Source organism: Accipiter gentilis, chromosome 1 (genome assembly GCF_929443795.1).
Source record: "Accipiter gentilis chromosome 1, bAccGen1.1, whole genome shotgun sequence".
NCBI classification, from domain to species: domain Eukaryota; kingdom Metazoa; phylum Chordata; class Aves; order Accipitriformes; family Accipitridae; genus Astur; species Astur gentilis.
In genome coordinates, this window is record NC_064880.1 from 18,046,079 (window position 1) to 18,058,917 (window position 12,839).

Here is a 12,839-nt window from a genome sequence, read left to right on the forward strand (position 1 = left end):
ATTTTAAATTTCTGAAGAACTGGACAAGGCAGGAATTCTCATGAGGAATTCCTTTCTCATAAAACTTCTACCTTACTTTCTAGACCCAACAGATTAAGTTTGTCATTCTTTATCTCAGCACTTCTTGGGGTCGTAAATGACACTTGGAAGTTTTCCCAATGACCCAGTTTTCCCAATGACCCATCATCTAGTATTGCTCTGCGCTGTAACATAGAATAATTTGGTTAAAACAACAACAAAAAAATTGTTTTAACATAGGTCCACTACTCTTAGGGCTGAGTAGTTCCTGTGGATCCTGGAAAAAGGCAGCTTAAGCAGTTTTTGCTCTTCTTTTTTGCTTCCTATTAAGTCAAATAGAACAGATGGGAAGAGGACATGAAATGAAGAACAGAAGTAGACAGTGATAAGTTTTTTCTCAAGAGGGATGAATCACTTACTGCACTATTGTCAGCTGAAATACTCTCCCCAGTATTATTTTTCCATGAAGGAAATTGCTGAGATTGTGATGGTTCAGTCTGTGAACACAAATAGGATGGGAGCTGCTGGATGATTGCCTGTGGGCAAAGCAGCAGTCACTAGGATGGTGACTAAGAGGGAAGTGATCTATGAGGCGCTCTCAGTTTTAATATATTTTGTAGCACAAAGGAATATTAAACCTCTGCTATTTGTAGTAATAGTGTTGTAACCATGATGGTCTACTGGGAGGAGAGACAAGGTTTCTAGGGAGATATACAGTCTCTTATTAGGCCAGCCAGTATGTCTAGGAAAAGTGAACTACCTTGTAGGAATATTAGCCCTTCAGCTGGTAACTTCATGAAGGAACTGGGGGCACAATATTTACTCTCTTTTTTTTTTTTTTAATACTAGTCAACTGATCTTATTATAAGAGATGACTTTTTTCCATATTCTAAATCTACATATGCACAGATTCTTCCTTTTTCCGTAAAAAAAAAATCTCTCAGATGCCAGTATAACACCATATTTCTGTCTGCAGTTCTCTGAAAGGTACTGACTCCCGAGTTTTGTTTTCCTTCCTAGTGCTCCTGGAAGCGGCCCTATGTTCAAATCCACTACAGTGACTGTGCGAGATCATTGCAATGATATTCCACAAGGTGCTGCCATCGATTCTGCCAACAAACAGGATTTCAGCTGTACGTTAATGCACGATGTGCAGAATTGTAAAGACATTGCTTCTGTTATTTCTTCCGCTCCTGGAAATGCATGTAGTAATAAATTGGACACTAACAAATGTGGAGATCAGGTTCAAGGAGCTCAAGGACATAGAGTTGGGTTCTCTTTTGCTTTTCCTAAGAAAGCAGCGGTCAAACTTGAGTCTTCAGCTGCCGTCTTCTATGAATATAATGATGAAACATCTATGGAGCATGGATTTAGCAGAAGAAGTAGGTTTGTTCCAGGAGCATGTAACCTTCAGTCTCCTTCAGCGGCAGAAATAGTCCTGTGCCCTGAGGAGAAACATAACTATTTTCACCCACTGGTGGAAAAAAGCACAGACACAGCAGAAGCTCCTGAAGCTCAGGAATCAAAAGAGCTCGCTAGTGAAGAAAGCAGCGTGCTAGAGAGTCCCGTATTAACTCCTGCTGTGTCCCATTCAAAGCAACTGGTGTCCTCAGACATGGATGGCTGCGGTATTGATGTAAGTGCAGCAGACTTACCGGACCAAATGCTGCCAGTGGTTGTGGACAGTGCTGAGGTCCTGCCCCTGGACTGCAGCGGTTATGAGCTGCAGGCAAACAGGGCCCTCACGCAGGCGGTTGTGGAGGATTGTTTATCTCTGCAGGATGTTGCAGAGGAAAATGATAAAGACAGGAACAGTGATTCATCCACAACTCAAACTGAAGGAAGGAAGCTGGGGGCAGATGCATTAGCTCCATCACCGTCTAAAGAAGGTAGTAGTGGAGTCCCACAAAGCAAACCAGACATGCACAAGAGACCTTCTGAACCCTTTGTTCCTGTTCTTAGCAAACGTGGATCAAATATTCTTCAGTGGCCATCAGAAATGTTAATTTACACAAGTACAGACCCATCGATTTCTTATAGCTGTAATCCTTTATATTTTGATTTCAAGTCATCAAGAGCAAGCGACAGCCAAGAAAAACCCAAGCATCAGCCAAACTTACCTCATTTGCACCACAAAACTGAATCCAACTGTAGCTTAGTTTCAGATTTTACAAGTAAACCTACTTCAGAGTGTGGCAATTATGAAACAGAAATGAGTAAAAATGTGTGCAACTATACAATACCCCTTGTAAGTGATGTTTCCCTCATCAGAAATTGCGATCTTGAAAAAAATCAAAATAAAGTGTCCTTGGATGAGTCATTCAGGATTAGAAAAATGGAAAAGTATCACATTTCTAAAAATCACTTACAACAAAACACTGTGATAGATGAGAAATGTAACAAAGTCTGGGTCAAAGAAAGCCATGAAAAATGGCTTCACAAAAGTAGAAAACGGAAGAGGAGAAAAAAATTATGTCATTGTCATCATCATGACTGTGGGGACACAACAGCGGCAGGAATGGAGATGTTCTCAGTGACTGAAAAAGAAATTAGTTACAGAGATGAAAATAAACATCAGCACTTCCAAAATAATCCAGAGAAGCGCAGACATGATGTGGGGAATATCTGGCTAGCTACAGGTGAGATACAGCAGACGCATCAAAAACTTGGCATTGAAAATGGTCATAAGAGAGGCATGTCTGTGTCAGATCATGTACATGGGGACAGAGGCTGGTGTGACGTTTGGAGTGCAAAAAATAGTGGCCAACACCATGGTTGTAAACGACTGCACAGAAGGAGCAAAGCAAGCTCACAGAGACAGGCAAAGCAGCTGGCTCCGAGTTCCAGGAGGCATAGCTTAAGGTACTCAAAAACATGTTGCAGCTGGAAAGTCAGGAGGTCAAGCTGTAGCCCAGAGCATAAATGTTTAGAACACTGCTGTGAGGAGAAGAGTCTGAGTCAAAACCAATCCATAAAGAGAAGTTACAACGTTCTGACAGAGGAACCTGAAAAATCCCACCACAAGCGGAGACAGCATACCTATTCCTCTTCATCAGATGAAAGCTCATATGGACAGACTTTATCAGCAGAGGAATATTTAAGGCAAGCACGTACTTTAAGTACACATCACAAGGCAAAAGGGAAGTGCAGGAGAAGGAAAACTAGAATCCATCGCGTGTGCCTTGATAGGAACGCAAGAAGTGAGACCTCCAGACCTTCCAAAGAAAATTCTGTAAATTCTACGTTAAATGTTTTGGGGGACTTCTTGACTCAAGACAGTCTAGAGGAAACCAACGTGGATGCCAAAGCTGATCATGCAAAAGATATGGATGAAACAAGGCAGCTAGAGGAAAGCAAGTCATCTCTAGAAACTGATAGTTCCCACGTGCTAGAAAATGACAAACTGATGGCGTGCGCAGCAATGGAGAGCTCTCCAAGTACATTTTCTGGCATTGTTGCAGGTTCTGCTGCTTCTGTTCCTGAGCACAGTGCTCCAGCAGCTGCCGGCACACAGGATGTTCTGCAAGATGAAAAGAAAAAAGAAAATGTCAACAGTCGTGAAAATCAAGCTCTTTACAAAGTTCCCCTCCCCAACAGACATTCGGAACAAGCTCCTCCTAAATCCTATCTTTGCCATTATGAATTGGCCAAGTCTCTACCGCATGAGAAAATAAATGAGGTGGCCAGTGAATGGGTACAGTGTAACCCTGGGATATTTAGCAGCCCACCACCCTTGCCATTCAAAGAAGCACATGTAAACAGTCATACCTTTTTAACTACCGAGCAGTTAATAGCTCCTTTCACCCTGCCCGATCAGACATTGATATTCCCTTCAGAGAACCACGAAAAATTCAAAGATCTCCCATCTGAGGCCTATCAGCAGATAATGCCACAAAACATGCTGGCCAACAAAGTGAAGTTCACCTTCCCTCCCCCGGCGATCCAGCCCCCGAATTCCCCGCTACAGCCCTTACCCTTGCAGCCACCGCTGTGTTCTACCTCCGTTACCACCATCCATCACACCATCCTACAGCAGCACGCCGCCGCTGCTGCCAGTACGTTGAAGGTTCTTCAGCCCCACCAGCAGTTCCTCTCGCAGGTCCCGGCTCTTTCCAGAGCGCCTTTACCTCATCTACCAGTTGGACCGAGGCTTTGCCCGGACAGCCACGCAGCTTTCGTCACCCCGCCGCCGCATTTGCCACTGCTGCCGCCCTCGGTCCTGCATCCAACCCAGCTGGCGTTTCCCCCGCTGCCACACACCGTCTTCCCATCCCTGCTGTCCCCGCACCCGGCTGTCATCCCCCTGCAGCCCCTGTTTTAGGACAGGTTCTCAGCGAGCAGGGGTGGAAGGGTGGGGAAGGAGCCTTTCAGCTCGGTGGTCCTGCTGTTTCTACAGTCCCCATGGCTTTGCGAAATGGTTCTGTGAAATAAACTGGTTAAAATTCCTCCTTCCTTGGGAAGCATTTGCTGTAAGTATAATGATACAAATGTTCATGTCAAGTTCAGACCTATACTATAACTAAAGCACTGAATAATCTGATACTAATATGAACTCTCTCTCTCTCTATAAGTGAAAATCATGTCTTAGAATATGTATAATGTATATAAAATATATTTATAGTTCTATAACTTATGTTGTAAAGTATTCACCTTTTGATTTTTATCTTTGTGTATTTGCACCTATTTAATGTTTAGAGAAAGCTGATGCACTATGTTTTGTACTATGTTCTCTGAAACTGTAAATCTAGTGACAAACTATCTCTTGCAATAAATTTTTGTTAACTACTTAAGTATATCCAAAATCTTTCATTATAAGCCTCATGGATGTTGTTCTTCCATGTTCTTCTGCAGCTGAATAGCATCCTCTACCCCTCCTATGTTGGGATAATCAGGTTTCCTATACTTCAGTGATTTATCAGGGAGGCTGAGAGGCTAATATCTTGAGGGCAACTGTCTTACTGAGCAAGAGAGAAAGGGTAATAGATCTGTTTGTGTTAACGGTTTGTCAACATGACAAATTTTGCCTACTTGTAGTGTGTGCACAAACTGCTGACTGTTGGGAGCTAGTCCCCTTTATACTAAACCACAAAAAGGCGATGTAACAAAAATAACATCAGCGCTAGAGGGGGCAAGAAAGGAAGATATCAGTGGCAGTTTGACTTCAAGGGAATATTGGTTATCGTGGAAAGGTACCCCCCATAGTGAGGGTCTTGGCTCCACCAAGCATACTTTCCCTGATTGTACACAGCCCTCGGGGGTGTTGGGGGGGGGGGTGGGGGGACAGATCTGTTGGAGTGAGATCCTTGCTGCCTGTGCAGTTGCACGAAGATAGCAAGAACACGTGAGCATGAAGGGGAGGTCAGGAAGAGCCTTGCATGGGGTACCCACCAGGGTCTGATACAAATTCTTACCTCACTTCACCCTCCTTCTTTCCTGCAGCATTCTGGTAAAGAAGCAGAATAGCATAAAATAGAGATTGATTAAAATAATAGTAATATACTGCCATTATTTCTAACTGTATTTCAGAGACTTCTTCCTACCTCTGCAACCTTCCTATTGCTGTCAAACCTCATCCAGCTTTAGCCAGTGAAATCTTCTCCTTTGTTTTAGTATGAGATATGTCAGGCCCACACCTGCGATGGTCCGGAATAAAATCAGAAGTCATTCTGAGATAGAGCCATCTCTTTGAGTTAAAATGAAGTGTTATCATGTGAGTGAAGCTAAGGATTTGCAGCATGACCGTTAGTGCTAGAAGTAGGCCCTCTGTAATAAAAGGTAGGTGATAGCTCTCCAATTAATTACTTCTTTTCACCTTTTTATATAGTATAATAAAATTATATACAGTTGAACTGAAAGAATAGTAATTTTGAAACAGTATTAATATACCTTGCATATTAATAGCTACAGATATTAACCATTTGAAAAGTAATACTATATCCTCAAACATATATATCTGGATATTTTTTTCTGCATCTATAGCATTAGAACTTAACTTGTATCAATATTGCAAGTTTTAGTACGGTACTGCATTAAAACTATAGCAAACAACATCTTGCCACTATGATTACAGTGTCAGCTACTCAAGGGATGTGAGTTTTCCATGTCATGCAGTTACAAAGGGCTAAACTATGTTAATAAGCAAAAAGTTGATAAGAAGGAGCAGGTGAGCGGTCAGGTTCTGGAGAGTGGCTCAGATCCCCTGCCTGACGCTGTGGCATGGAGCGGGATGTTGCTGAGCATCTACCCCTGTAATGCCATAAAGAAGGTATATTTTCTCTAGATGTAATCTCAGGTGAATGCCCATTTCTGTTTATCTGGTACCTGAAAAATATAGTATATAAGTGACTTTATACTCCTTTATTTCAAGCATATGCCTACCTAATCTGTGTGTCTCCACTACCTCCTGTAATATGCAGGTGCCAAGCAGGCGCTAAGCACGGGAGTGTCTGTTTGAAGCTGGGAGGTGCGTGCTAGCTGCTTCCTCTCCTGCCTTAGCTAACTTGTGCTGGCTTTTGTATTTATGCCATCCTCTGTGGTGGTCAGCGCAGATGGTCCACTGCGTTCTGATGTCTTATCAAAGACAAAAATCCATCTAATTATACAGCAGTACACTTGAAAAAAAGAAACCACATAGGCCAATTATGATTGGACGTTAGCATATCCATACATTTTTATCTGGCAGGAGATTAAAAATCACCCATTTCAAATTTTCAGTTGCAATTTTGAAAAAATTGAAAAATCCCATCTATTAACTTAGAAGTCCACATTTTTTCAAGAAGATGTTCCAAGAGCTTTGAATTTTAGGTTTTTTCTTACAATTTAAATTAATTTTTTCTATTTTAAGTTGTTAAACAGTTTTAAGACATTGCACAATTATTTATTATTTACTGTAATTGCTTTTCAATAGTGTATAAACTACTTACAGTAAAAGACTAATAACCATCAAATGTAATAATTTTCTAATATGGTATTGCCTTTAGTGCTAGAACTGTTTGTATATGTGACTTCATATGTAAAAGCAAAACCAATATAAAAATAAATTACAAGTCAAGTTTAAAATTGAACACACTAAATTAAATGACCTAATAAAATACTCTTTTGAGTTTCTGTTTTATTATTAAATATATAACTTCTAGTAAGTTACTTAAGGGTAGTTCTTCTTTTTCATGTTTTATCTGGTATTTTAGATTAAATGTGTATTTTTATTCTGTAACTCGGTAGTCTAATTTATAAGTAAAAACTATTGCAAATGCCAAATAATTGAATTTCTATAATTCTAAATAAATTCCACCAAATTTGTTCATTCTAATTAATTTTCTTTTGAATTTTCAAATTTACACAGATCTACTGTGTCTATGCTCCTGGTGAGTTTGCCAATTTTTAGAATTATTGGCACTGTCTTCCTAGTGTAAACAGTAGAAGTGATACACCTGAATCGCAAGAATTAAGCCTTCAGACCTACACCTAAATGAGGTTATAGATTTTGTTAAGTGATCTCCCAGAACAGCTCTACAGAGAAATATCTGAAAAGTTAATCTGTTCCACCGAGATGAGAAGAGTATCTTTTTTTTGGTCCTTGGAAAGTTGCGATCTGTCCAGACTATGACCTTCTTGGGGTTGTACCATTTCTCAGGTAATGTGAGCCATAGAGTAATGGTCTAGGGGCGCTTTCGGGTATTAAGGAACATAATCGTCTCGCGTTGTTATGGGCAGTTTGGAGTAAACGGACTCTTGTCCGTAAGTACATAGAATTTTTCAAATGCTACCAATGCATGCAAAGAATCAAATTGTTTATTTGGTTTCCTTCACAAACTAGAAGCTATGCAAGCTTTTGATTGCTGGGGAGAAATCACCAGATTTCAGATTCTAGAGGAGTGAGCGATGGGTAGTCACGGAGAAACTGCTGATAGCAAACATTGGTAAATGAAACACCTTTTACAGAGTATTATTGAGAGGGAATGGTTTTATCATTTGCTATAATCATACAATGAAATCATTATGAAGCAACGTCTTCCTTACTTGCAGTGTTAACTTTTTATTAGCTCATAAACTTTTTACACTTGTAAAAAAAGTCATTTGGATATGGTATTCAAACTAAGCTTTAAAAGACCATTGGGACATCCATTTCTCTTTAATATATTACTATACATGATAATATGCTTCTTATACAACATACAACATGGCTATGATTTTTCTGTCAAGTTCATTTTCTATAATTGTGCATTTTTCTCAAAATACATGATTTGCATTATGATATTTACTTGATAACACTGCATTTAAAATACAACTTTAAGCATATTTGGCCAGACTCTTAATTGGTGTAAATCAACGTACAACTTCTGACTTCAGTGGAATTTCATTGATTTATACCAACCAAAAATCGCTCATGTTGCAATGTTAAGGATTTTGTTGACTTTTCCAGATTAAGGCAATACATTATGACCATGTGAATGTATTTTGGCGACAGTTATTTGTTTGTAACTAAGGTGGTAAATTTTAATCCACTGGGTATTTTACTGTGGTGCTCATAGTCTACCTGTTCTAAACTCCATACATTCATTTTCTGATTTCCATTCCTGTACATTGCCTAAAGACTTGTATATATGTAGCAGTACACATATGTATGCAATATGCCTACCAGCTGTAAAATTTTACAAAGCTATATTAACTCTCTTTATTGAAAGTAAAGACATTTTTACTGTATAAAGATCATTTGCTATTTTTAAATTAACATGGCTTACTGTTTAAATGTGTATGCTATTTTATAGATCACTCTGATTTAATGTTTGCAGCAGGCATGGTTTTGTACATTATTTTATGTCCTTCCTCCTCCCCTTTACTCCAGGAACACTATAAAGTTTTCTCTTTTTCTGTTTGTCTGTGAGTAAGATTATCAGTTTATTGGAATTTATATATTTATGAGTATGAAGCAGGCTTTTTTATTACTTCTAACTGCAAAAATCAGTGTACTGACTTCAAGAGTTATAAGGCATCTTATTTTTGCTTCAAGCTTCTGTTTTATTTTATGGATTTTATAAAAAGTTGGGAGAATTTCTACCCTGAGGCTGAATTTTGACCTGTTGGTGAAATTCTGAAACCAATGGAGTCTAAGGAAGCTTTGCCATTAATATTACTGAGGATTTATTTTGACCTGGGGCATTAGGGCTCTTTATTTATTAAAATTCCCTAATACTTGCTGCTTTCAGTTGAATAATAATTTCAAAAGGTATGATGAGGAGCACAATCCAGAAAAGTTAATCCATTTTAAATCAGTCTTTTACCTTTTTTGTAAGGCTATTCATGTAATTAGTGACCACAAAGGTCTATCTTTAAAATTTCTATTCTATATCATCAGTGCTTTGAAACATGTACATGCACCTTCTATTCTGATACCAAAGAAAAAAAACAGTTAATGAAAATGTTGGGGTTTCTACCTGTAAAGGCTCATTTAGAGGTTTTCGTAAGTAGGACTATATTCATACAATATTTAGGTAAAATAATGTATCAGTAGTCTTTATTTTTGCTGGCGTAAGATCAAAATGTGCAAATCCATGTAGAGAGGAACATAGTAATTAAGTAAGCTTCTAATGTGAATCCATGATGGATATAGTATTACTTATGTGAATTAAAGGTTACTGTTAAGTCAGCAGTAGTGTTTGTTTGCTATGAATGAGATATTTAAAGACAAATTATTTTCTTTTTTTTTCCTCAAAAGAAGCAGCAAACAGGAAAATACTTTTGAAAATATATACTTTTAAATCAACTGTAGGTAGTACCTGTGTACCTTTCTCACAGATGAGAAACAGCAAGTGTTGCACATTCAAAATCCTTCATGTAACAAAGAAACATCTTGCATTTCTAGTGCAGTCTTATTTTGATTTAGTCTGGTGAAATCTGGAGGAATAATTAGGCTAAAATATAGGAAGTTCCAATTCAAAAGGTCAAGATCCTCTTTTTATATTGTAAGAAATGAAACGGCGAGCCATTTAAATTAGTATATTTGCACTACTGTGAATATAGAGAAAGCGAAGCCCGGCTCAGGTCCAAATTTTTTCCTGCAGTGTAACTCAGATTTAACAGCCGAGGTAATTTGACCCAAAACCTTCTTGCATGTAACAGACTCTTTTATATATGGCTTTTATGTCACTGGAGTGCTGGGAAAAATAACAGTAAAATCCAGTCTCTTCTCTCATGTTAGTAACGCCTGTTGAACTAAAAAGGAGACAATCGCTCTACGACATCTGAAAGGAGCAGACCTGAATCTGCCAATGCCTAAATAATACTCGTGGAATTGTAATTGGAAATAGACGCTTGCTTGAATTTTAGTGTTTATACATATACAGGTGTGCATATGTGTGTTGGCATGCACCTACCAGGTTACTGGTTCAGGATTGTTTTTTCCTAGATGTAATTTTGCACCTGAAATTCAGTAATGGTAAGAACAGCTTGTTTGAAATGTATATAGTGGCTGAGAAGAAACCATTGAAGGGAGGAGTATTAACACAGAATAATAAGGGAAAAAAAAGTGATTATTGTAAAATAAACCCATCTTTTTGTCTCTAGGGTGGAGGGAAGTTGCTTCGAGTTACTTCACCTGCTTTTTATTGGCCAACCATATTTTGTATCTTTTTACCACTTCAATTACCAGTGCTGTTTTCCTCAGTGCGCCTTTCGTTAGCTGGTCTGTCAATCCATCGCTGTCAAAAAAAGACAGGATAGCAAGAGAAGATCTGCATGTAATTTGCTCTTAATAAAGTCCCTTTTCTCACTGGAGAAATTATTCACTAGAGCGAACCTTCACCGTGCAAAATAAGCATGTTGTGCTCTCTGCCACTTCCTGCAGCTGCACTGTTTGCTTGCCTTGTGTTAATCTATCATTCTCCAGAAGCAGAAGAAATAAAAAGGAAAATCTTTTCTTCTAGCACCACCAGTTTACCCAGAACTGGGTGCAGAGGAACATGTTGGAGGCTTAACCACGTTCTTCCCAGCAGAAGTGTTATTGTGAGTGGAAGGAGTGTCACAATTACTCTGGGCACTTACTTTTCAGTTCTTACCTACTTCAAAATGAATTACAGCCAGTCTAAAAGAAACAAGTAGAAACACTAGGGCAAAGTGGTTTAAGTGAATGAGGCATTTAAAAAACTGAGGTGCTTTACCGTCTGATTAGATGCCCATCCGCTCTAGACCTGCTGCGTTCTCTGCATTGCAGACTTTTGACAGTGAGAACTCTCATAAGAAAATGGCCAGTGATTGGGCGGGCAAGGAAGTGAAATAAGCTTCACTCCTAGGGAAGGTTATCATTTTATGCCCATTTGGCTAGATAGTTTGGCAGAACAGGGTGGAGGACCTTCCTTTTGTTCTGTTGCTGGTACTCCAGTTTCTGCATGGGGAGGTGCAAGGTCAGCAGTAGTATATGGGAGCACGTATGACCTGTAGGGTGCAGCTGTATTCCTTCTGCATGTGCCCACCAGCTGTCTGCCAGCTTCGTGTTTAGTTAGCAGAAAGACGCGGTTTGCCGACTAGGTTGCCTTGGGCCTGTTGGACGTAGGCGCAGTTGCCCACCCGCGGCAGAGGTCAGTCAGGACTCTGTTCTTATGGTGGGACTAGGTCTGCCTTGGAGCTGTAAGAGGAAGCCTCATCTAGGATGTAGGGTATTTTCTGGTTTATTTTCCACAAAATGATGTGGGCAATAAATGTGTTACTGCTTAATAAAAAAGGCAAAACACTATTCAGGGTGTAAAAAGCAGAGTAAATAGAAGCTAAGTGTTGCGATGAGATAATGTCAATCACAAAGCTATCACAAGGGAATTCTCAAAGGTAACAAAATTGATAATGAAGAATAAAAGCAACAATAATAATACTTTACATGCAATATAAAGTGTCTTTAGATATACAGTATCTATGTAAACCAGTCCTCTGAGTTACCAGTCCAGTACTGGGAGTGTGGCTGTATTCTGGGCAGCAGGTTATTGAGGGAGGCAGCGCTGTATGGGATGTGGAGCGGTATGCAGAGGGGTAGCAGTAATTGCTGCTCTGAAGAATGTCTTGAAGGACAATAGGAAGTGGTTTTAGGGGGAAACATGCAGGTACTTTGGAGGAAAAGAAAAGGGAGGGGGGTTGAACCTGACAGTATTCATTGAGCTGGATGGAAACACAAAGAGATACAAAGGAAGCCAGGTGGGAGGAGGCACTGCTGCAATGGTTTTTAAAGAGAGCTTTAATAAACTCTTATCTGAGCCTGCAGAGAGAGTGATAATTACTCTCTAGAACCCCCTTACCTCCTGTTATTCAGTTGTCCTTGGGGGTACTTTTACTTTTTAACCCCTGGATACCAAGCAATGGGATTTCCTGACGCAGCATTGTGTGGCATTAGCATGAGCAGTGGGATGTACGAATCCTGCCGTAGCACAGGGACTAATTACCTGGAAAGGTTGAAGGAGCAAACACCTATTAGAGTGCTTTTCACAGAGAGCAAAGTTGCACAGAAACATGAATGGAGACCACTGCAGCTGCATGTCTAAGAGGTTTTATTTGAGATTTGAATGTTTTAGACTCTGCTGCTGTGTCGCAGTGTGATGTACAGTATCAAAGCTGCTTCTTCCCATTGTTTTTTGTTATCACGCAGGATTATGAAGCTTAACATAGCTGATAGATGTGATTTGGCACATCACAAGCAGATGCGTCAGCAGGAACATCTAAATGTGACACAATTTTCTCAAATGCTGCCTTTACAAAAATATCCTTCTTTGTAAGATATTTTTAAATAAAACTCTATGCATTTTGATGACAGTGCTGAGACCCCTTTCCAGGGAGTGTTGATA

General features: G+C 39.5%; 1 protein-coding gene across 3 annotated transcripts in view; it reads left to right on the forward strand.

Annotated features, from left to right (window-relative positions):
- ZNF804A (zinc finger protein 804A) overlaps positions 1 to 5,822 on the forward strand; it is a 159,796-nt gene extending 153,974 nt beyond the window's left edge. For 2 of the 3 annotated variants that reach the window (XM_049813994.1, XM_049814006.1), the window contains one exon: positions 1,039 to 4,570. In XM_049813994.1, the coding sequence (XP_049669951.1) occupies positions 1,039 to 4,339 (3,301 nt within the window). In that variant the 3' untranslated portion in view covers positions 4,340 to 4,570. Of the gene's footprint in view, positions 1 to 1,038; positions 4,571 to 5,544 lie in introns of those variants that run through there. The other variant, XR_007507662.1, reaches the window with a different exon arrangement.
- Positions 5,823 to 12,839: the final 7,017 nt, after the last annotated feature.